The 24,046-nt window shown below is 40.3% G+C and overlaps 1 protein-coding gene across 2 annotated transcripts; it reads left to right on the top strand.

Moving 5' to 3' along the window:
* The first annotated feature begins 13,982 nt into the window (after window positions 1-13,982).
* On the top strand, window positions 13,983-24,020 carry LOC136542521 (WRKY transcription factor SUSIBA2-like). 2 transcript variants are annotated; one of them, XM_066535005.1, is made up of 6 exons: window positions 13,983-14,302; window positions 15,337-15,504; window positions 20,717-21,260; window positions 21,528-21,693; window positions 21,784-21,942; window positions 22,276-23,041. In XM_066535005.1, the coding sequence occupies exons 1-6, from the start codon at window positions 14,069-14,071 to the stop codon at window positions 22,289-22,291; spliced, it is 1,287 nt and encodes a 428-aa protein (XP_066391102.1). In that variant the 5' UTR covers window positions 13,983-14,068; the 3' UTR covers window positions 22,292-23,041. The 2 variants fall into 2 exon arrangements, with proteins under 2 accessions (XP_066391102.1, XP_066391101.1); XM_066535004.1 differs by lacking the exon at window positions 22,276-23,041 and adding an exon at window positions 23,065-24,020 and having other exon boundaries at window positions 13,991-14,302.
* Window positions 24,021-24,046: the final 26 nt, after the last annotated feature.

Raw genomic sequence — 24,046 nt, forward strand, 5'->3', positions numbered from 1 at the left:
TAGACGCCACTCTAGTAGCATCAAATCATATCTCACGCAAGCTAACAAGAGGTCTAGATTAAAGTGGTGTGTTGACATGATTAAGAGGGATTTGCTTGCTGATCTAAGGTTTAAGGATTTGTATGACTTTGTGTTCATTGATGAAAAATGGTTCTACCTCTATCAAAAATCTGAAAAATATTATTTGCTACCTGACGAAGATGAACCCCATCGGACTTGTAAGAACAAGAACTACATCCCTAGGCTCATGTTCTTGTGTGTTGTTGCTTGACCAAGGTTTAGGGATGGGAATTGTATTTTTGATGGTAGGATTGGTTATTTTCCACTTGTTCGATATGAACCGGCTATGAGAGGTAATGAGAGAACCGGCCGTGTCTGTGGAAACTTGGTTATGAAGCCCATAACTTCGATCACAAGAGAAGTGATTAGAGATTTCATGATCAACCAAGTGTTGCCTGCCATTCGAGCCAAATGGCCAAGAGAAGATGTGGGCAAACCAATCTTCATTCAACAAGATAATGCACCTAACCATTTGAAATTGGATGATCCGGATTTTTGTGAGGCTGCTAATCAAGAAGGATTTGATATTCGCCTAATTTGTCAACCACCCAATTCTCTGGATTTCAACATTCTTGACTTGGGGTTTTTCGAGCTATTCAAGCAATTCAATACAAGAAGAATGCAAAAACAATAGAAGCTCTAGTTCCAGCAGTGCAAGAGGTAATTTGATCAAATTGTTGACACATGTTTCATTGTTTCATCAACTACAAATTTGCTCATTCATTCATTTGTTGCACACTTGTTTTGTAGACATTCATAGAGTACTCGGCACACAAAGCTAACCGAATGTTTGTAACACTGCAAAGTGTTTACATTGAAGCTATGAAGGTGAAAGGATGCAACAAGTTCAAGATTCCTCACATGAAAAAAGATACACTAGAAAGAGAAGATCGGCTGCCAACTTTTATCCCTTGTGATCCATCTTTGCTAAATTTAGCCGAGGCTACTCTTGCTACATGAAATAATTAGATGGATGCTAGTTAGCTTAATTAGTAGAGACATTCTTGTAACAATTAATTAGAACTAAGTTTAGCCGAGGCTACTCTTGCTGCATGTAACAATCTTAGTAATGCTTATCGATGCTTTGGCGTCATCCTTTCTCGGCAGCAAGTCCTTGTAATGCTGGATGAAAAGCTCGCAGTCGAACTTGACGAGGCCGACCATGGCGTCGATTATGTAGTCCGCGTGGACGAGACCACAACGAGAGTATGGCCAGAACCGCGAATGTGCACGGTTCCATGCTTGGCGGTCCTCATGGACGAGATGACAGCGAGCGCATACAAAAGAGCCCGGCGGCAAGGAATCCGGCACCATCTCCGAGTCCGGCGCCATCTGCGAGTCCGGCACGAAGGACTCCGGAGTCATCTCCATGGCGCCAGAGTCCTGCTCAATGACGTCTTCCATCGCCATCTCCATGGAGTCCGGCGCCAACTCCTCTGACGTCGAGTCCGCCGGTGCCGCATCCCTGGAACGCGATGAAGCCATGCGTGCGAGGACCGGCGAGCGGAGAGGCGCAACGAACGGACTGGCGAGCAGGTAGGCAAGCACGAGCGGCGCGGCGAGCTGCGATGCGAGCGAGCGGCGCGGCGAGCTACGATGCGAGCGAGCGGCTTTAAGATACCGAACACGGACGAGCATACGAGAGGGAGAGCTGTGCGGCGTATGAGAATCGAGGCCAGCGACCCACGCGCGGCGCGGAGTAACTGCATGCGCGCATAGATCGATGAGGCAGGGGCAAAGAAGTCCAGCTTAGCAGCTACATGGCTAAAACGACGTTTTAATTGCAATCCAGGGGAGGCATGACGTCATTTTTTTTTTCATACGGAGGGAGTACGTAAATTTCATTCAGTCCATTTCAGAAACGATGGATTCCCATGGTCAGGCCTAGAACCGAGTACTCTGTTCCTGAAGTCGTTCGAGGGCGCCTTCACATTCACGTACGCAGAAGATTGTGGCATAGAAAGAAATGTGTACACACGCGTTTCCGATTTGACTTGTCCAATTGTGCCCACGACGTACACACGTCATGGCAGGGTTTCAGTGCTTCCCAGAGTTACATGACGTATACAGGCCCGAGTCAGCGCCATGTAGACCCACGTAGACACTAGACATAGGCCGACATTGGTATAACTTCAGCGGCCGTGCTGCACGACCTGACGGCCCGCGCGTTAGGGCTAGTCGTTGCCTGGTCGTGCTCGTCTACACGTGGGCCGGCACTTGAAAGACAGGCAGTCTAGGCTCCTCAGATTGTTGCGTCGATAAGGTCAGGACGATTTATCTAGGGCCTTGTTTAGTTTGCAAAAATTTTGGCGAAATAGCACTGTAGCACTTTCGTTGTTATTTGGCAATTAGTGTCCAATCATAATCTAATTAGGCTTAAAAGATTTGTCTCGTGAATTTCGTCTAAACTGTGTAATTAGTTTTATTTTTTATTTATATTTAATGCTTCATGCATGCGTCTAAAGATTTGATGTGACGGGGAATCTTAAAAAATTTTGCAAAATGAAGTGTAACTAAACAGGCACTAGGGTGTGTTTGTTCGAGGAAGCGTGGATGGAGACATAGATATCTGTTAAAGAGATATGATGAACTATTTTTCTATTTAGTTGGATAGATAAGATTGTATGGGATGAGAATACTAGACTAATTATATCTATTATTTAAAATGATAATAACTAATTATACACTAATAAATATGCACCGACACTAATCTTACCATTATAATCACTAATTAAAATAAAATATGTTAATTAGCACTAAACTATACTAATCGTCACATAAAACATGCGTTAATCAACACGTGGATATCCCCATCCGTTAGATTTTTTAGGGCCATGATATTCAGTATCTACTCAGAATATTCCCTGTTGTGAATATCCAGGTTGAGCTTGTCCATCCAACCAAACACCTTGTATCCATGGAAATCCATGATGCTGATATCCATGGAACCAAATACACTCTTAGGGGTGAAACTGGTGTGGATTTCTTCGCTATGCTCCAATCTGAATTCGAATTTTAAGGATATATATGAGAACTTTTAATATTCATGTGGATATAGATAATCTGAATCCGACTGTGTGCGGATGCAGAGTAGGATATAGAATCGGTAAAATCTGTCGGATATGGATTATCCGTAAATTCTATACGAATTATCCGATGCATAGAATAGGATATCCGCTAATTTCTCTTCCTAGACTAAATCCTAGAGGAATTCAGGAATTTTAAAAAGTTTATTAGTTGATAACTCTTATTTTGTTATGACGCTATTTGGCGTTATAAATTTTCAATTGAGATCTGGCTGGTTGTTATTACATATTAGCTAATAACTTATCATTATCAGTGAGGATGACTTGTTAATTGTTAATTTTGTCGGCGTGATAGCCAAGAGATGGAGTGCAATACAGGATTATTGTCTAATACTTGTTATTCATACTTTACAAAATTAATTCTTAATAAGCATATAATTCTCTACATAAGCACATATTACCTGACTATTTAAATCCGCATCCGATCCGATTTCACTCCATATCCGTACCGGCATCCGAAAAATTCCGCATCCGCGCATTATCCGCATCCGCTCCGATCCGAATACGACAAAGAAAATCGGATTAGGATTATCTTATCCGTTTTCATCCCTAGGTTTACTGTTGTTCAAATCCATGGAGCTAATAGTTAGCAATTACTAATAATTAGCTTATTTAAATCTACCTAGATCTAGCTAATTGTTAGCTAATACTCATTGATAACTATCAACTAGTTGGACCAAACCACCCAACAGTAGCTAGCTAATGTTAGCTATGAGCTATTAGCTAATTATATTGATTATTATCATCTCATAGATCCAAACAGTGCCACATAAACCATCATTCAAGCAGAGCAGAATACGTATGTACTCTCTTGATATCCACGTTGTCTGTTTGGTTAGCGAGATAGGATGAACTATTTTTCTATTTAGTTGGATGGATGAGATTGTATGAGATGAGAATACTGGACTAATTGTATCTATTATTTAAAATAATAACAACTAATTATAGACTAATAAATATGCACCGACACTAATCTTATCATTATAAACACTAATAAAAATAAAATATGTTAATTAGCACTAAACTATTCTAATCGTCACATAAAACATGCGCTAATCAACACGTGGATACCCTCATCTGTTAGATTTTTGAGGGCCATGTTATTTAGTATCTACTCAGAATATTCCCAATTGTGAATATCTAGGTTCAGCTTGTCCATCCAACCAAAAACCTTGTATCCATGGATATCCATGATGTTGATATCCATGGAACCAAACACACCCTTAGGGGTGAAAGTGGTGTGGATTTCTTCGCTCTGCTCCAATCTAAATTCGAACTTTAAGGATATATATGAGAACTTTTAATATTCATGCGGATATAGATAATCTGAATCCTATTGTGTGCGGATACGGAGTAGGATATAGAATCGGTAAAATCTGTCGGATATGGATTATCCGTAAATTCTATACGAATTATCCGATGCATAGAATAGGATATCCGCTAATTTCTCTTCCTAGACTAAATCCTAGAGGAATTTAGGAATTTTAAAAAGTTTATTAGTTGATAACTCTTATTTTGTTATGTCGCTATTTGGCGTTATAAATTTTCAATTGAGATCTCGCTGGTTGTTATTACATATTAGCTATTAACTTATCATTATCAGTGAGGATGACTTGTTAATTGTTAATTTTGTCGGCGTGATAGCCATGAGATGGAGTGCAATACAAGATTATTGTCTAATACTTGTTATTCAAACTTTACAAAATTAATTCTTAATAAGCATATAATTCTCTACATAAGCACATATTACCTGACTATTTAAATCCGCATCCGATCCGATTTCACTCCATATCCGTACCGGCATCCGAAAAATTCCGCATCCGCGCATTATCCGCATCTGCTCCGATCCGAATACAACAAAGAAAATCGGATTAGGATTATCTGATCCGTTTTCATCCCTAGGTTTACTGTTGTTTGAATCCATGGAGCTAATAGTTAGCAATTACTAATAATTAGCTTATTTAAATCTACCTAGATCTAGCTAATTGTTAGCTAATGCTCATTGATAACTATCAACTAGTTGGACCAAACCACCCAACAGTAGCTAGCTAATGTTAGCTATGAGCTATGAGCTAATTATATTGATTATTATCAGCTAATAGATCCAAACAGTGCCACATAAACCATCATTCAAGCATAGCAGAATACGTATGTACTCTCTTGATATCCACGTTGTCTGTTTGGTTAGCGAGATAGGTTGAACTATTTTTCTATTTTGTTGGATGGATGAGATTATATGAGATGAGAATACTGGACTAATTATATCTATTATTTAAAATAATAACAACTAATTATAGACTAATAAATATGTACCGACACTAATCTTATCATTATAATCACTAATTAAAATAAAATATGTTAATTAGCACTAAACTATTCTAATCATCACATAAAACATGCGCTAATCAACACGTGGATATCCTCATCCGTTAGATTTTTGAGGGCCATGATATTTAGTATCTACTCAGAATATTCCCAATTGTGAATATCCAGGTTCAGCTTGTCCATCCAACCAAACACCCTGTATCCATGGATATCCATGATGCTGATATCCATGGAACCAAACACACCCTTAGGGGTGAAAGTGGTGTGGATTTCTTCGCTCTGCTCCGATCTGAATTTGAATTTTAAGGATATATATCAGAACTTTTAATATTCATGCGGATATAGATAATCTGAATCCGGCTGTGTGCGGATATGGAGTAGGATATAGATTCGGTAAAATCTGTCGGATATGGATTATCCGTAAATTCTATACGAATTATCCGATGCATAGAATAGGATATCCGCTAATTTCCCTTCCTAGACTAAATCCTAGATGAATTCAGGAATTTTAAAAAGTTTATTAGTTGATAACTCTTATTTTGTTATGTCGCTATTTGGCGTTATAAATTTTCAATTGAGATCTCGCTGGTTGTTATTACATATTAGCTAATAACTTATCATTATCAGTGAGGATGACTTGTTAATTGTTAATTTTGTCGGCGTGATAGCCATGAGATGGAGTGCAATACATGATTATTGTCTAATACTTGTTATTCATACTTTACAAAATTAATTCTTAATAAGCATATAATTCTCTACATAAGCACATATTACTTGACTATTTAAATCCGCATCCGATCCGATTTCACTCCATATCCATACCAGCATCCGAAAAATTCCGCATCCGCGCATTATCCGCATCCGCTCCGATCCGAATACGACAAAGAAAATCGGATTAGGATGATCTGATCGGTTTTCATCCCTAGGTCTACTGTTGTTCGAATCCATGGAGCTAATAGTTAGCAATTACTAATAATTAGCTTATTTAAATCTACCTAGATCTAGCTAATTGTTAGCTAATACTCATTGATAACTATCAACTAGTTGGACCAAACCAACTAATAGTAGCTAGCTAATGTTAGCTATGAGCTATTAGCTAATTATATTGATTATTATCAGCCAATAGATCCAAACAGTGCCACATAAACCATCATTCCAGCAGAGCAGAATACATATGTACTCTCTTGGTATCCACGTTGTCTGTTTGGTTAGCGAGATAGGATGAACTATTTTTCTATTTAGTTGGATGGATGAGATTGTATGGGATGAGAATACTGGACTAATTATATCTATTATTTAAAATAATAACAACTAATTATACACTAATAAATATGCACCGACACTAATCGTATCATTATAATCACTAATTAAAATAAAATATGTTAATTAGCACTAAACTATTCTAATCGTCACATAAAACATGCGCTAATCAACACGTGGATATCCTAATCCGTAAGATTTTTTAGGGCGATGATATTCAGTATCTACTCAGAATATTCCATATTGTGAATATCTAGGTTCAGCTTGTCCATCCAACCAAACACCGTGTATTCATGGATATCCATGACGCTGATATCCATGGAACCAAACACACCCTTAGGGGTGAAAGTGGTGTGGATTTCTTCGCTCTGCTCCAATCTAAATTCGAATTTTAAAGATATATATGGGAACTTTTAATATTCATGCGGATATAGATAATCTGAATCCGATTGTGTGCGGATGTGGAGTAGGATATAGAATCGGTAAAATATGTCGGGTAAATTCTATACGAATTATCCGATGCATAGAATAGGATATCCGCTAATTTCTCTTCCTAGACTAAATCCTAAAGGAATGCAGGAATTTTAAAAAGTTTATTTGTTGATAACTCTTATTTTGTTATGTCGCTATTTGGCGTTATAAATTTTCAATTGAGATCTCGCTGGTTGTTATTACATATTAGCTAATAACTTATCATTATCAGTGAGGATGACTTGTTAATTGTTAATTGTTAATTTTGTCGGCGTGATAGCCAAGAGATGGAGTGCAATACAGGATTATTGTCTAATACTTGTTATTCATACTTTACAAAATTAATTCTTAATAAGCATATAATTCTCTACATAAGCACATATTACCTGACTATTTAAATCCGCATCCGATCCGATTTCACTCCATATCCGTACCGGCATCCGAAAAATTCCGCATCCACGCATTATCCGCATCCGCTCCGATCCGAATACGACAAAGAAAATCGGATTAGGATGATCTGATCGGTTTTCATCCCTAGGTTTACTGTTGTTCGAATCCATGGAGCTAATAGTTAGCAATTACTAAAAATTAGCATATCTAAATCTACCTAGATCTAGCTAATTGTTAGCTAATACTCATTGATAACTATCAACTAGTTGGACCAAACCAACTAATAGTAGCTAGCTATGAGCTATTAGCTAATTATATTGATTATTATCAGCTAATAGATCCAAACAGTACCACATAAACCATCTTTCAAGCAGAGCAGAATACGTATGTACTCTCTTGATATCCACGTTTGTCTGTTTGGTTAGCGAGATAGGATGAACTATTTTTCTATTTAGTTGGATGGATGAGATTATATGGGATGAGAATACTGAACTAATTATATCTATTATTTAAAATAATAACAACTAATTATACACTAATAAATATGCACAGACACTAATCTTACCATTATAATCACTAATTAAAATAAAATATGTTAATTAGCACTAAACTATTATAATCATCACATAAAACATGCGCTAATCAACACGTGGATATCCTCATCCGTCAGATTTTTTAGGGCGATGATATTCAGTATCTACTCAGAATATTCCATATTGTGAATATCCAGGTTCAGCTTGTCCATCCAACCAAACACCGTGTATCCATGGATATCTATGATGCTGATATCCATGGAACCAAACACACCCTTAGGGGTGAAAGTGGTGTGGATTTCTTCGCTCTGCTCCAATCTAAATTCGAATTTTAAAGATATATATGAGAACTTTTAATATTCATGCGGATATAGATAATCTGAATCCGATTGTGTGCGCATGCGGAGTAGGATATAGAATCGGTAAAATATGTCGGGTAAATTCTATACGAATTATCGGATGCATAGAATAGGATATCCGCTAATTTCTCTTCCTAGACTAAATCCTAGATGAATTCAGGAATTTTAAAAAGTTTATTAGTTGATAACTCTTATTTTGTTATGTCGCTATTTGGCGTTATAAATTTTCAATTGAGATCTCGCTGGTTGTTATTACATATTAGCTAATAACTTATCATTATCAGTGAGGATGACTTGTTAATTGTTAATTTTGTCGGCGTGATAGCCATGAGATGGAGTGCAATACATGATTATTGTCTAATACTTGTTATTCATACTTTACAAAATTAATTCTTAATAAGCATATAATTCTCTACATAAGCACATATTACTTGACTATTTAAATCCGCATCCGATCCGATTTCACTCCATATCCGTACCAGCATCCAAAAAATTCCGCATCCGCGCATTATCTGCATCCGCTCCGATCCGAATACGACAAAGAAAATCAGATTAGGATGATCTGGTCGGTTTTCATCCCTAGGTTTACTGTTGTTCGAATCCATGGAGCTAATAGTTAGCAATTACTAATAATTAGCTTATTTAAATCTACCTAGATCTAGCTAATTGTTAGCTAATACTCATTGATAACTATCAACTAGTTGGACCAAACCAACTAATAGTAGCTAGCTATGAGCTATTAGCTAATTATATTGATTATTATCAGCCAATAGATCCAAACAGTGCCACATAAACCATCATTAAAGCAGAGCAGAATACATATGTACTCTCTTGATATCCACGTTGTCTGTTTGGTTAGCGAGATAGGATGAACTATTTTTCTATTTAGTTGGATGGATGAGATTGTATGGGATGAGAATACTGGACTAATTATATCTATTATTTAAAATAATAACAACTAATTATACACTAATAAATATGCACCGACACTAATCTTATCATTATAATCACTAATTAAAATAAAATATGTTAATTAGCACTAAACTATTTGAATCGTCACATAAAACATGCGCTAATCAACACGTGGATATCCTAATCCGTCAGATTTTTTAGGGCGATGATATTCAGTATCTACTCAGAATATTCCATATTGTGAATATCTAGGTTCAGCTTGTCCATCCAACCAAACACCGTGTATCCATGGATATCCATGACGCTGATATCCATGGAACCAAACACACCCTTAGGGGTGAAAGTGGTGTGGATTTCTTCGCTCTGCTCCAATCTAAATTCGAATTTTAAAGATATATATGAGAACTTTTAATATTCATGCGGATATAGTTAATCTGAATCCTATTGTGTGCGGATGCGGAGTAGGATATAGAATCGGTAAAATATGTCGGGTAAATTCTATACGAATTATCCGATGCATAGAATAGGATATCCGCTAATTTCTCTTCCTAGACTAAATCCTAAAGGAATGCAGGAATTTTAAAAGGTTTATTTGTTGATAACTCTTATTTTGTTATGTCGCTATTTGGCGTTATAAATTTTCAATTGAGATCTGTTATTACATATTAGCTAATAACTTATCATTATCAGTGAGGATGACTTGTTAATTGTTAATTTTGTCGGCGTGATAGCCAAGAGATGGAGTGCAATACAGGATTATTGTCTAATACTTGTTATTCATACTTTACAAAATTAATTCTTAATAAGCATATAATTCTCTACATAAGCACATATTACCTGACTATTTAAATCCGCATCCGATCCGATTTCACTCCATATCCGTACCGGCATCCGAAAAATTCCGCATCCGCGCATTATCCGCATCCGCTCCGATCCGAATACGACAAAGAAAATCGGATTAGGATGATCTGATCGGTTTTCATCCCTAGGTTTACTGTTGTTCGAATCCATGGAGCTAATAGTTAGCAATTACTAATAATTAGCTTATCTAAATCTACCTAGATCTAGCTAATTGTTAGCTAATACTCATTGATAACTATCAACTAGTTGGACCAAACCAACTAATAGTAGCTAGCTAATGTTAGCTATGAGCTATTAGGTAATTATATTGATTATTATCAGCTAATAGATCCAAACAGTACCACATAAACCATCTTTCAAGCAGAGCAGAATACATATGTACTCTCTTGATATCCATGTTGTCTGTTTGGTTAGCGAGATAGGATGAACTATTTTTCTATTTAGTTGGATGGATGAGATTGTATGAGATGAGAATACTGGACTAATTATATCTATTATTTAAAATCTGTCGGATATGGATTATCCGTAAATTCTATACGAATTATCCGATGCATAGAATAGGATATCCGCTAATTTCTCTTCCTAGACTAAATCCTAGAGAATTCAGGAATTTTAAAAAGTTTATTAGTTGATAACTCTTATTTTGTTATGTCGCTATTTGGCGTTATAAATTTTCAACTGACATCTCGCTGGTTGTTATTACATATTAGCTAATAACTTATCATTATCATTGAGGATGACTTGTTAATTGTTAATTTTGTCGGCGTGATAGCCATGAGATGGAGTGCAATACAGGATTATTGTCTAATACTTGTTATTCATTCCTTACAAAATTAATTCTTAATAAGCATATAATTCTCTACATAAGCACGTATTACTTGACTACTTAAATCCGCATCCGATCCGATTTCACTCCATATCCGTACCAGCTTCCAAAAAATTCCGCATCCGCGCATTATCCGCATCCGCTCCGATCCGAATACGACAAAGAAAATCGGATTAGGATGATCTGATTCGTTTTCATCCCTAGGTTTACTGTTGTTTGAATCCATGGAGCTAATAGTTAGCAATTACTAATAATTAGCTTATTTAAATCTACCTAGATCTAGCTAATTGTTAGCTAATACTCATTGATAACTATCAACTAGTTGGACCAAACCAACTAATAGTAGCTAGCTAATGTTAGCTATGAGCTATTAGCTAATTATATTGATTATTATCAGCTAATAGATCCAAACAGTACCACATAAACCATCTTTCAAGCAGAGCCGAATACGTATGTACTCTCTTCGTTTCAAACTATAAGTCAACTTTTCTAGATACATATTCCATCTATTCTAAATTATAAGGCATTTTGGTTTTTTTTAGATTCATTGTTTTTACTTTGTATCTACTAGACTTAGTATATGTGTAAGTGTATAGCAAAAGCTACGTATCTACGAAACCTAGAAGTACATGTCTAGATTCATTTGGAACGGGGGGAGAAGTGTTTATTCTATTCCTAGACATAATGTATATGCATAGCCAAAACTAGAAAATCCATAATTTCTTATCATTTGGAATAGAGGAAATAAGATCAAGGCTAAATATCTACTAGAGTCTAGAGCTGAATATGCCTAGTTTCATAAGCTCTGAAGCAACATCATTAGGGTTGATGCCCTGTCACTCCATGGCCACTGTTTTATAGCATAACTCTGGTTGGAACTTGGCACAATAACGGTCATGGATTTTGTGGTGGGCTCCAATTTCGAAATCTCCGAACGAGCACAGATGCATTGGCTTTTGAAACTTCTTAAAAGTTGTACTCCCGGTATTCATTCAGGTACATAGTTTTTACAATGCATTTAAATATAGATTATATCTAGAATAATCAGAATAATTTACAATTTAAACGAGAGAGCCGCATTTGCTTACTCTTGCTTTTTTACGAATGTTGTATTGTATTAGAGCTTTTCTGCCAATAATGTTAGCCCACTGGCTCTAAGCCCATCCACCTCGTATAAAAAAAGAGAACAAAAAATTATTACCCCTTCAAGGTTTATCTCTAGCACATTGCTTAAACCATGTGGGTCCTACATATACGATTTTTAACAATCTAACCTCTCTCACGCCACTGAAGCATGGATCACATCACATTTTCTTTCTCGAAGAATCGAAAGTACACTCTCTCGTATCATTTTCTCTCTGCAGGAGTGTTTGGTCGCCCCTTCTAAATTTTAGTCGCTATCTCATCAGATGTTTAGACATATGTATGAAGTATTAAATATAAACTAATTACGAAACTAATTACATAGTTTGTGACTAATTTGCGAGACGAATCTTTTGAGCCTAATTAGCCCATGATTTGACATTGTTTTTGCTACAGTAAACATGCGCTAATGACGGATTAATTAGGCTTAAAAAATTCGTCTCGTGGAGTATTGACGGATTATGTAATTTGTTTTTTTTATTAGTATCCGAACACCCCATGTAATATTCTCCCGACACACCTTCTAAATTTTAGTAGCGGGATCTGAATTCGATGTGGAAATAAATGAGCTAACTTTCTGGCTTTGTTTGAGACTCCCTTACCATGGTTAGCTCTTAGAACGAATGCTCACCCACATTCATCGAGCTTGGGTATGTGACACTTCCAGTTCCATACTACAGAACTGGTACTCGCTACCATCAACTAGCAGGTAATGGTGATGTAAGCAATCTTGACCAATAGGCAATAGCATGCAAAACAAGGGCGCGTTTAGTTCCTAATTTTTTTTTTTTGGTTTGGCTACTATAATACTTTCGTTTGTATTTAATAATTAATATATAATTATGGACTAATTAGATTTGAAAGTTTCCTCTAGCGATTTAAACTAAACAGGCCCTAAATTCGAGTGACGTTGTCATTGCCCTATTTGTGTAGCTGCTCACTGTCACTGCTCCGACTGCTGCGAGCGCAGTTCCTGGATCTGCTAATCTAATCTAACCGCAGTAGAAACATCTCCTACCGTCCTACGCCATCCAACGTGCAGCTCCTGTAATCAATTCAGGCCCTGTTTAGTTGCCAAAAAATTTTGCATAGTAATTGTCACATCGAATCTTGCGGCACATGTATGGAGTACTAAATATAGACGAAAAAAAAAACTAATTACACAGTTGGTCGAGAAATCGCGAGACGGAACTTTTGAACCTAATTAGTCCATAATTAGACACTAATTACCAAATACAAACGAAATGCTACAGTGAGCCAAAATCCAAATTTTTTTTTTTTGATCTGAACGCACCCTCAGGCCAGACCCCCTCCCTCTTCCTCTGTTTACTGTTCTGCGTCTCTGCCCTGACAGGTATCCCATGCAGAATTTAACACACACATTTATCTTGCCCACCCCTCATTTCCCCACAGGCCCCACCACCACCACGGCCCCAACGCACGTGAAACGTCATTCGTCGTCGCTGTCTGCACTCCACTGGCCCCCCCGCCCCGGATCCCACCACCGGTTTCGTGCCGCGGTTGCTCTGCTCACACCCACGCCACGCCCCACGCTTGCTCCGCTTCCGGCCAGCCGCCGCCGCCCCCCCCCCCCCCCCCCCCCCCCCCCCCAGCCCCCTGCGATTTCGCGCACGTCGCAGGGGCAGAAGGGGCAATCCACGTGCCCCCATTATTTATTAATTAGGTCAACATGAGTCGCGGCCTCCCACCCCACGCTGCCCCCGCTACCAGACGGGCCACTGTCCCCAAACTGCCCTTCCCACTATCCCCTCCAAAACCACCACCTAGCTCGCTCCCTGTCTTCGTCCCCCTCACTCTGCTCCCCACATCCCGGCCCCGCCAATGGCCGATTCGCCAAACCATAGCTCCGGGGACCTCCCCGCCGGCGCTGGGGGCTCGCCGGAGAAGCCGGTCCTGGCGGATCGACGTGTGGCTGCGCTCGCCGGCGCCGGCGCGAGGTACAAGGCCATGTCCCCCGCGCGGCTGCCGATCTCGCGGGAGCCGTGCCTCACCATCCCCGCCGGGTTCAGCCCCGGCGCGCTCCTCGAGTCCCCCGTCCTCCTCAACAACTTCAAGGTGATTTACCGCGCCGGCCCTGTAACTGTCACCCGCGCCACTCACTTCTCCCGTGGGATCTGCGAATTCCGGGGCCTCCATGTCACTCCCAGGTTGATTCGGGACGGGGGGAAAGAGGGATTCCGATGCGCATTAGCTTTATGGCCTAGTTTATGAGACATTTGCGCCGGTGGGATTTGCTTGTGGCGCCGGAATATCGCGCTTTTGCCCCGCTCTTTCGCATTTCCGGTGGTGATATGCGGCTTCTGGAGCTGCCTTTCCCGCGGGGTTCTCGGGGATATGGTTGTTTTTGCTCGGCTCCTCCTTTTGGGGCGCCCCTGCGCCGTCTATTTGGTGCGGGGGGTGATGGGGAAGGCTGTTGCTTGTGCGTCTGGGGGAATTATTCTGTCCGGCACACACTTGGTGGCTCAGAGAACAAATCATCGCTCGGCATTTCTCTTGTGGGGGCTTTAAAGGGCCTTATTTAAGGAAATGTCTCCTCAGCCTCGGGTGGTATGGTACTGGTCTCGAGTGCTAAGGGATGGTACACTTCCATAAAGAAAACACCAGGCTGCTGGGGGAAGGAAAGAGTGAATTTTGCAGGCTTGCTTGGACTATGGATGACCATTTCGTTGCTATTGTTTCTTGAGATTGGTTTAAGTGCTGTTTCTGGTTTTCATTCTTCTTTCTGACTATCCACAACCCAAAATAAGTGAGGATAGGATGCTTGATTACAGATTCATAATTATTGCTCTGTTCCAGTTTGTTGTTACTGTTGACATTCTTCTCTGTTTCCGTTTCCGTTTCCAATCATTAGATGCTTGGCAAATATATTCTTCTTACTAAAGTAAGAATTAATGAAGTTAGTATTCATTTCAGATTTCACTGGTGGTTCTAATAAACCTTTAAGGGCTTAAATAATACTATATTGTCATAACAGAAACACTTTGAACAAGTTGTGTGAGCGTCGTTCTACACTATTTGATATTCAATAATTCATATAGATATAGTTTATCCTGCTGGACAAATAATCAAATAGCATTGTTTCTATTTAGGTTGAACCGTCTCCCACAACTGGTACTCTGAGCATGGCTGCAATCATAAACAAGAGCACTCATCGGGACATACTGCCTTCGCCTAGGGATAATTCAGCTGGTAGTGGCCAGGAAGATGGAGGCTCTCGGGATTTTGAATTCAAGCCTCATCTCAATTCTCAATCGGCGGTATGGAACCATTATTGGAATGATTACTTTTGTAATTCTTCAGCAACATAGAACATGCATCTTGAGGGAGCTACCAAAAAAAACTTTATCTTTATAGCAACAAAGGGAGTTTAAGCATTTTGTTTGTATGATACCACTAAGGCTTCGTTTGGATGTAGATATTGGAGGGCTTAGAATTGAATTGGGTTGAATACCAAATCAGACTAGTTTTGGAAATGGATACAATACCAAAGGTATTGTTTGGATGCAGATGAAATTGCTAGATAGAATTCAACTGAGTGGCAAATACCAATTCATGTTTGGATATCCATATCATCAAATTGGAATTGACAGACAACATCTCATCCCCTCTGCCGCCCGTTGAGCGCAGCCCGCTAGCGGAGGAAGGCAGGGAGCGGCGGCAAGGCCCGCCGACGATGGAGGCAGGGAGGGGCGGGGCGGCCCGTCGGCGAGGGAGGCAGGGAGCGCCGGCGACGCCGCCGGCGATGGAGGCAGGGAGGGGCGGCGCGGCCCGCCGGCGATGGAGGCAGGGAGGGGCAGCGACGCTGCCGGCGATGGAGGCAGGGAGCGACGGCGACGCCGCCGGCGATGGAGGCAGGGAGGGGCGGCGCGGCCCGCCGGCGATGGAGGCAGGGAGGGGCAGCGCGGCCCGCCGGCGAGGGAGGCAGGGAGCGACAGCGACGCGAGGGAGGCAGGGAGCGGTGGCGCAGCTTCTCATGTCGAAGACGAAGGGGGTGAGAGAGAGACGCGGGGGGACGGGGGCGACACGATTCCAGCGAATACGGAGGGGCTCGGCTCGGTATCAAGGGTGAAGGGGTGAGAGCGGGACCAATACCGGTTGGTATTGAGTTTCATTTCCAATTCCAAATTCCATGACATCCAAACAGCGTCATTCGGAGTTAGCAATTCCAATTCCGAATTCTGAGTCTCAATACCTACTTCCAAACGCAACCTAAAATATAATGTAGAAATTATCTTTAAGCTCTGCAGAGGGAAGTTATAGTTCTGATGTACTTTACACCACTTCCTTTTAGCAGCATGATGCTCGCTTATTGTTCAATCCTTATCTTATTAGTATTCAGAGATACAGCTAATTTGTTTCAGTGTTTTACATTTTATAGATAGGATCATAGGAGCTCTATATTGCATTCTGGTTCATGGAATCAATTTGTTTTTTTTTTGTTCTTGTTTTGTATGAAAAAAACACCCCCTTTCTACTGTGTTCTACTATCTCCGTTCCGTTATAACAGGCGTATTCTTGTTTTTCATTTTGGCCATAATACTGGGTGGGCTGGAGTATCGAGGGAGACACTTAATTAGACCACTCAAAACCGAAACGTCTCATGCATGCAAATATCCCAACGCCAAAACATTACATGCATGGAACGGCACCTTTGGTCCATTAAATGAAAGAGTGGATGCAAACGTGGCCTGTATACTGCTGGGCGGAAACGGGACGGTTAGACTTCGTGCCCGGGGGCGGGGACACAGATGACTACGTGAGTTAATACAATTTGCATGTGATTGAAGTTTGTCCTTGGTATCTGCAAACAGCCTTGTCACGCCTGGTAAAAGGCAACAGAGGGAGTAGCACTTATGTGCATGTTTCTTTGACTAAAATAGTAATTACCAATTTACCAACACCTTGATCTGTTACCGTACTTTGATAGCTTTGTAGTTATCAGTAAGTTAGTTGGATAACATAACCGGTTACCCCCCCCCCCCCCCCCACCCCCCCTCTCTGCTGTTTATTTTGGGAGTTAGGGAGTGAATTTTGGCATCAAATTAATTTGAACTCTTGACTGTTATATTGGAATATGATTAACTCAGTTTTGTTGGGTCTAGTGCACGTTGTCACTAGTCTAAGTTTTTCTACTTGGATTTGCTAGAAATAAAAAGTAGGTGACACAGTTCATTATCATGGTTTGGGAAAAAATCCCTAGGGCTTTGCAAATGACTCACAAGGGGACCAGGGGCCTGCTATTGAGCGCCCAGTATTATTTTTTCAACTGAGTAACTGACCACATATGAGTGATACTGTTGTGTTTGTGGCTTTGTGTATACCACAATTTCAAGTCTGAATGAGTTATGGTTCTGTTACATTCTGGCTTGATAATGCTACACTGGAAAATGGATTGATTAAGGAATATATGTTATGAGTTTTAGGACAGTTCGAGGTGAAAAGGTTGCTAGTGTGCTTACACATTTACAACAAGCCTGCGAAATTAGAATATAAAGAGGAAAGTCTACAGGAATTTCATAGGAATAGTCCACGACCGAAGTGGTGTGGATGTTTCCTTATAAAATTTCCATGGCATTCTTATGTTGCAGTGCTGAAAGGATTACTCTTTCTGTGGCTTCGGTTATTATCAACAAAATAGGGTGTTCTAACTTCAACATCGAATGAAGTTGATATTCTTATATTTTGTCCCGAGTCTTAACTTGTCTACTCTCATCAACAACAACAACAACAACAACAACAACAACAAAGCCTTTAAGTCCCAAACAAGTTGGGGTAGGCTAGAGTTGAAACCCAACAGAAGCAATCAAGGTTCAGGCACGTGAATAGCTGTCTTCCAAACACTTCTATCTAAGGCTAAGTCTTTGGGTATATTCCATCCTTTCAAGTCTCCTTTTATTGCCTCTACCCAAGTCAACTTCGGTCTTCCTCTGCCTCTCTTCACGTTACTATCCTGACTTAGGATTCCACTACGCACCGGTGCATCTGGTGGTCTCCGTTGCACATGTCCAAACCATCTCAACCGGTGTTGGACAAGCTTTTCTTCAATTGGCGCTACCCCTAATCTCTCACGTATATCATCGTTCCGAACTCGATCCCTTCTTGTATGACCACAAATCCAACGCAACATACGCATTTCCGCGACACTTAGCTGTTGAATATGTCGTCTTTTCGTAGGCCAACATTCTGCACCATACAACATAGCAGGTCTAATCGCCGTCCTATAAAACTTGCCTTTTAGCTTTTGTGGTACCCTTTTGTCACATAGGACACCAGACGCTTGTCGCCACTTCATCCACCCTGCTTTGATTCTATGGCTAACATCTTCATCAATATCCCCGTTCCTCTGTAGCATTGATCCTAAATATCGAAAGGTATCCTTCCTAGGCACTACTTGACCTTCCAAACTAACATCTTCCTCCTCCCGAGTAGTAGTGCCGAAGTCACATCTCATATACTCAGTTTTAGTTCTACTAAGTCTAAAACCTTTGGACTCCAAAGTCTCCCGCCATAACTCCAGTTTCTGATTCACTTCTGTCCGGCTTTCATCAACTAGCACTACATCGTCCGCGAAAAGCATACACCAAGGGATGTCCCCTTGTATGTCCCTTGTGACCTCATCCATCACTAAAGCAAACAAATAAGGGCTCAAAGCTGACCCTTGATGTAGTCCTATCCTAATCGGGAAGTCATCCGTGTCTCCATCACTTGTTCGAACTCTAGTCACAACATTGCTGTACATGTCCTTAATGAGCCCGACGTACTTCGTTGGAACTTTATGTTTGTCCAAAGCCCACCACATAACATTCCTTGGTATTTTATCATAAGCCTTCTCCAAGTCAATAAAAATCATGTGTAGGTCCTTCTTCTTCTCCCTATACCGCTCCATAACTTGTCTTATTAAGAAAATGGCTTCCATGGTTGACCTTCCGGGCATGAAACCAAATTGGTTCATAGAGACCCGCGTTATTGCTCTCAAGCGATGCTCGATAACTCTCTCCCATAGCTTCATAGTATGACTCATCAACTTAATTTCCCGGTAATTTGTACAACTTTGAATATCCCCTTTATTCTTGTAGATCGGTACCAATATACTTCTCCTCCACTCATCAGGCATCTTGTTCGATCGAAAAATATGGTTGAACAACTTGGTTAACCATACTATAGCTGTCCCCGAGGCATCTCCACACCTCGATTGGGATACCATCCGGTCCCATCGCCTTACCTCTTTTCATCCTTTTCAACGCCTCTCTGACCTCAGATTCTTGGATTTTCCGTACAAAGCGCCTATTGGTGTCATCAAAAGAGTCATCCAACTGAAAGGTTGTGTCCATATTCTCACCATTGAACAATTTGTCAAAATACTCTTGCCATCGATGTCGGGTCTCATCCTCCTTTACCAAGAGATGCTCCCTTTCATCCTTAATGCACTTAACTTGGTTGAAGTCCCGTGTCTTTCTCTCACGAACCCTAGCCATCCTATAAATGTCCTTCTCTCCTTCCTTCGTACTCAAATGTTGGTAAAGATCCTCGTACGCTCTACCCTTTGCCACACTTACAGCTCGCTTTGCAGTCTTCTTTGCCACCTTGTACTTCTCTATGTTGTCCACACTCCTGTCTTGGTACAAGCGTCTATAGCATTCTTTCTTCTCCTTAATAGCCCTTTGGACTTCCTCGTTCCACCACCAAGTATCTTTAGCCTCGCGCCCCCTTCCTTTGGTTACTCCACACACCTCTGAGGCTACCTTCCGAATGTTGGTTGCCATCTTGTCCCACATATTGTTTATGTCGTCTTCTTCCTTCCAAGAGCCCTCTTTGATAACCCTTTCCCTAAATACCTCTGACGTCTCCCCTTTCAGTTTCCACCACTTTGTTCTTTCAATCCTAGCTTGTTTATCCCTACGGGCACGCACCTGAAAACGAAAATCTGCCACCAAAAGCTTATGTTGAGAAACAACACACTCCCCTGCTATCACCTTGCAATCCAAGCATGCTCGTTTGTCCTTTCTTCTTGCGAGGACAAAGTCAATCTGGCTACAGTGTTGTCTGCTACTGAAGGTCACTAGATGAGATTCTCTCTTTCTAAAGAAAGTGTTGGCTATCATCAGGTCAAAAGCTACCGCGAAGTCCAGAACTTCCTCCCCCTCCTGATTCCTACTACCATACCCAAAACCTCCATGAACTGCCTCGAAACCTGCGCTTGTAGTACCTACATGCCCATTAAGATCTCTTCCTATAAAAAGCTTCTCACTACTAGGTACAGCTCTAACCAGGCCATCTAAGTCTTCCTATAAAAAACTTGTCTACTCTCATATATGTAAAAATTTTCTTTTTGTATAATTGATACGTTTTTATGAAAAAACTTCAGTATTTATTGTGATATACCCATATGGGGCTTCTGTGTTCTTATTCTTGTTGACTTACACTGCAAATAATTTTGTATTCCATGACATTCATAGTGCTCACATGCAGGCTCCTGCGGTCAACAATCAAAATCATCATGACACCCCTATGCAAAATCATAGCTCAAATCATGCCTCACCATCTAGCAATTTGATGACTGAAAACAAACCTCTCTGCTCACGGGAATCGAGTCACACAACAAATGTTTCAAGTGCTCCAAACCAACCTGTTTCAATAGTTTGTCCATCTGACAATATGCCTGCTGAAGTTGGTACATCAGAGATGCACCAGATAAATAGCTCTGAAAATGCTGCCCAGGAGGCACAAACTGAAAATGTAGCTGAAAAATCAGCAGAGGATGGCTATAACTGGCGCAAATATGGACAGAAGCATGTCAAGGGAAGTGAAAATCCTAGAAGTTATTACAAGTGCACGCATCCTAATTGTGAAGTTAAAAAGCTATTAGAGCGTTCGTTTGATGGTCAGATTACTGAAGTTGTTTATAAAGGGCGTCATAATCATCCTAAGCCCCAACCGAATAGAAGGTTAGCTGCTGGTGCAGTTCCTTCAAGCCAAGGTGAAGAAAGATATGATGGTGTGGCACCTATTGAAGGTGAGTGTGCCATGGTTTTCTGTAATTACATTTTTCCGGTGCATTGCAATTTCTACTTGAGCATACATATATCTATTTTGCTTTATGAAGTATTTTCTTGCTCATTTTGCATGTCTGTTTCAATTGCTTTTGTAACAACTTTAGTTCCTGAGTCTTCCAAATTCTTGAGAAGGAATGATTTGAACATACAATGATCATTTGATACTAAGTTTCTTAATGTTTACCTGTGACATTTTGTTGGGTCTGAGAATTTCTGTTATTATGCAGACAAGCCTTCAAATATTTATTCCAACCTCTGTAACCAAGTACATTCAGCTGGCATGGTTGATACTGTTCCGGGTCCAGCTAGTGATGATGATGTTGATGCTGGAGGTGGAAGACCCTACCCTGGGGATGACGCTAACGACGATGATGATTTGGACTCGAAACGCAGGTAAAACATGGTTTGAACTTTGGATTCAGTTTGCCCTAAAGGCTCTCTCCTCTCAATTGCTAATCCTGTACTCCACAACTGTGTGACTAGGAAAATGGAATCTGCTGGTATCGATGCTGCTTTGATGGGTAAACCAAATCGCGAGCCCCGTGTTGTTGTACAAACTGTTAGTGAAGTTGATATCTTGGATGATGGGTATCGCTGGCGCAAATATGGGCAGAAAGTAGTGAAAGGAAACCCCAACCCACGGTCAGTACTCATTTTGTTCATTATTTTTGCTACTATTATGTTTGCCTTCTTTTTTTTTGTGTTTGACATTCCAAGAGAATTTGAACCATTATCTGATAAAGTCGGGTTATATTATTTGGACTAAAAACTAGGAAATGTTTGTAATCAGCATATCTTATTGCAATTGATCATTTGCGTACCTGTTGATTTTTGGCCCTTTCTAAAAAAATTGTTATTACTATACTGGTTACTTGTGCTCTCTAGAAACTTCAATCCAGAGTGGAAATGACCAAGAAACAATAAAATTTTCTACTTAACGCTGATAAGCTGAAAGATTGACTTTCAACAAATTAGGAGGCAGATCTGGTAAAGATGTATGGTGGAAAGATGCAAAAGCTGCTATGGACATCTATCTCAAATATGGAGAAGGAAGCCTTCTTATTAAGATCTGTCCATGTGTCCCTTCAAGGTCCCTCAGAGCTAGAGTCCATTTATTCAGTTGATTTGTGCTGCCATTTTGTACTGTTTGGTACCTGATTTGGGCAGATACTAGCCAATACTATTATGATGTGTTCTATTCCCTTCGCATAGATTGCATCTAACTACACAAGATTTAAAGTAATGAGATATATGTAAAGTGTATAAGGAAGGAATATCAGGTGCTTCACATTTTTTATACCATCATACAAGTATATGTTGATTTATGTATATATCCTAGCCTATCGCCCTACCCTGCAAAAGTAAATTTGATGTAGAAAATAAGCATTGTCTTGCAGTCTTTTCCAAATATATGTAGTTTGCATAAATAAAATGTGTTTTTTATTGACATGAAGTCAAGGCAATTGGTTGGTTGGGATTTGTCTTCTACGCTTGGTCTTTTGGTTCGAAGCCTTTCATGTAGTTTAATTTGGCTGGGAAGTAAGGCTTGAAAGAACTTACTCTGAATTGGGTTGCTAGCTAGGCATGTGGACTCCAATTCATGTTGGTTTGATACCTATGGTTGCCAAAATTTTGATGTGGCTGTCCTGGTGATAAGATTGGCATGCCTCTAGTTTTCCGCACTTTATTTTTTTAAGAAAATAATGACACATTAGGCAGTGCGTTCATATGTAAAAACATATTCACTTCTGTTCTTGATTGCAGGAGTTACTACAAATGCACACATACAGGATGCCCGGTCAGGAAGCATGTTGAGAGAGCATCACATGACCCGAAGTCAGTGATCACAACATATGAAGGAAAACATAACCATGAAGTCCCTGCTTCAAGGAATGCAAGCCATGAGATGTCCACAGCTCCCATGATGAAGCCTGTGGTGCATCCTATTAACAGCAACATGCCAGGCCTTGGTGGCATGATGAGAGCATGCGATGCCAGGGCCTTCACCAATCAATATTCTCAGGCAGCCGAAAGTGACACCATCAGTCTTGACCTTGGTGTAGGTATCAGCCCTAACCACAGTGATGCAACAAACCAAATGCAGCCCTCAGTTCCAGAACCTATGCAGTATCAAATGCAACACATGGCTCCTGTGTATGGTAGCATGGGACTTCCAGGAATGCCTGTGACAGCAGTACCTGGAAATGCAGCTAGCAGCATATACGGTTCCAGAGAAGAAAAAGGAAATGAAGGGTTTACTTTCAAAGCCACACCTTTGGACCGATCAGCTAACTTATGTTACAGTAGTGCTGGTAACTTAGTGATGGGTCCATGAGTGTCTCAGCAGATGGTTATACCTCCATGAATCACATATTACCGTCGTCATGAAGATCTCTTCAGAAGATGTTCTACTGTGTATCATCCGCACATAATTGGAGGCGGTCAAGGTATACCTGGGAGCTGCAGCGATGACACATGATGTCTTTTGCTGTTTGGATGTACTCGCTGTATGTGACGCTGCAGCTCAACATTCGTTGTACAGCAAACCAGTTATGATTAATTAGATTATGATAATTTGGTTATGTAGACTTCTTTCTGTACTGGAATATGGGATAGAACCAAAGAGCCATCCGGTGGCAAAGCTTTGTTATCGCCTGCATATGAACGATGCCAGTTTGATATTCAATATGGAATGAAATATATCATTTCACACTAGATAATTTGATATTTCTGTTGATTTTCGGCC

This window comes from Miscanthus floridulus, chromosome 3, assembly GCF_019320115.1.
Source record: "Miscanthus floridulus cultivar M001 chromosome 3, ASM1932011v1, whole genome shotgun sequence".
NCBI lineage: Eukaryota > Viridiplantae > Streptophyta > Magnoliopsida > Poales > Poaceae > Miscanthus > Miscanthus floridulus.

Bases quoted from the DNA above. Each gene is read 5' to 3' on its own strand.
- LOC136542521 (XM_066535004.1), top strand. From the start codon at position 14,069: ATGGCCGATTCGCCAAACCATAGCTCCGGGGACCTCCCCGCCGGCGCT. The intron at 14,303-15,336 runs GTGATTTACCGC...GTTTCTATTTAG, and splicing joins TCCTCCTCAACAACTTCAAG to GTTGAACCGTCTCCCACAAC. The intron at 21,261-21,527 runs GTGAGTGTGCCA...GTTATTATGCAG, and splicing joins TGGTGTGGCACCTATTGAAG to ACAAGCCTTCAAATATTTAT.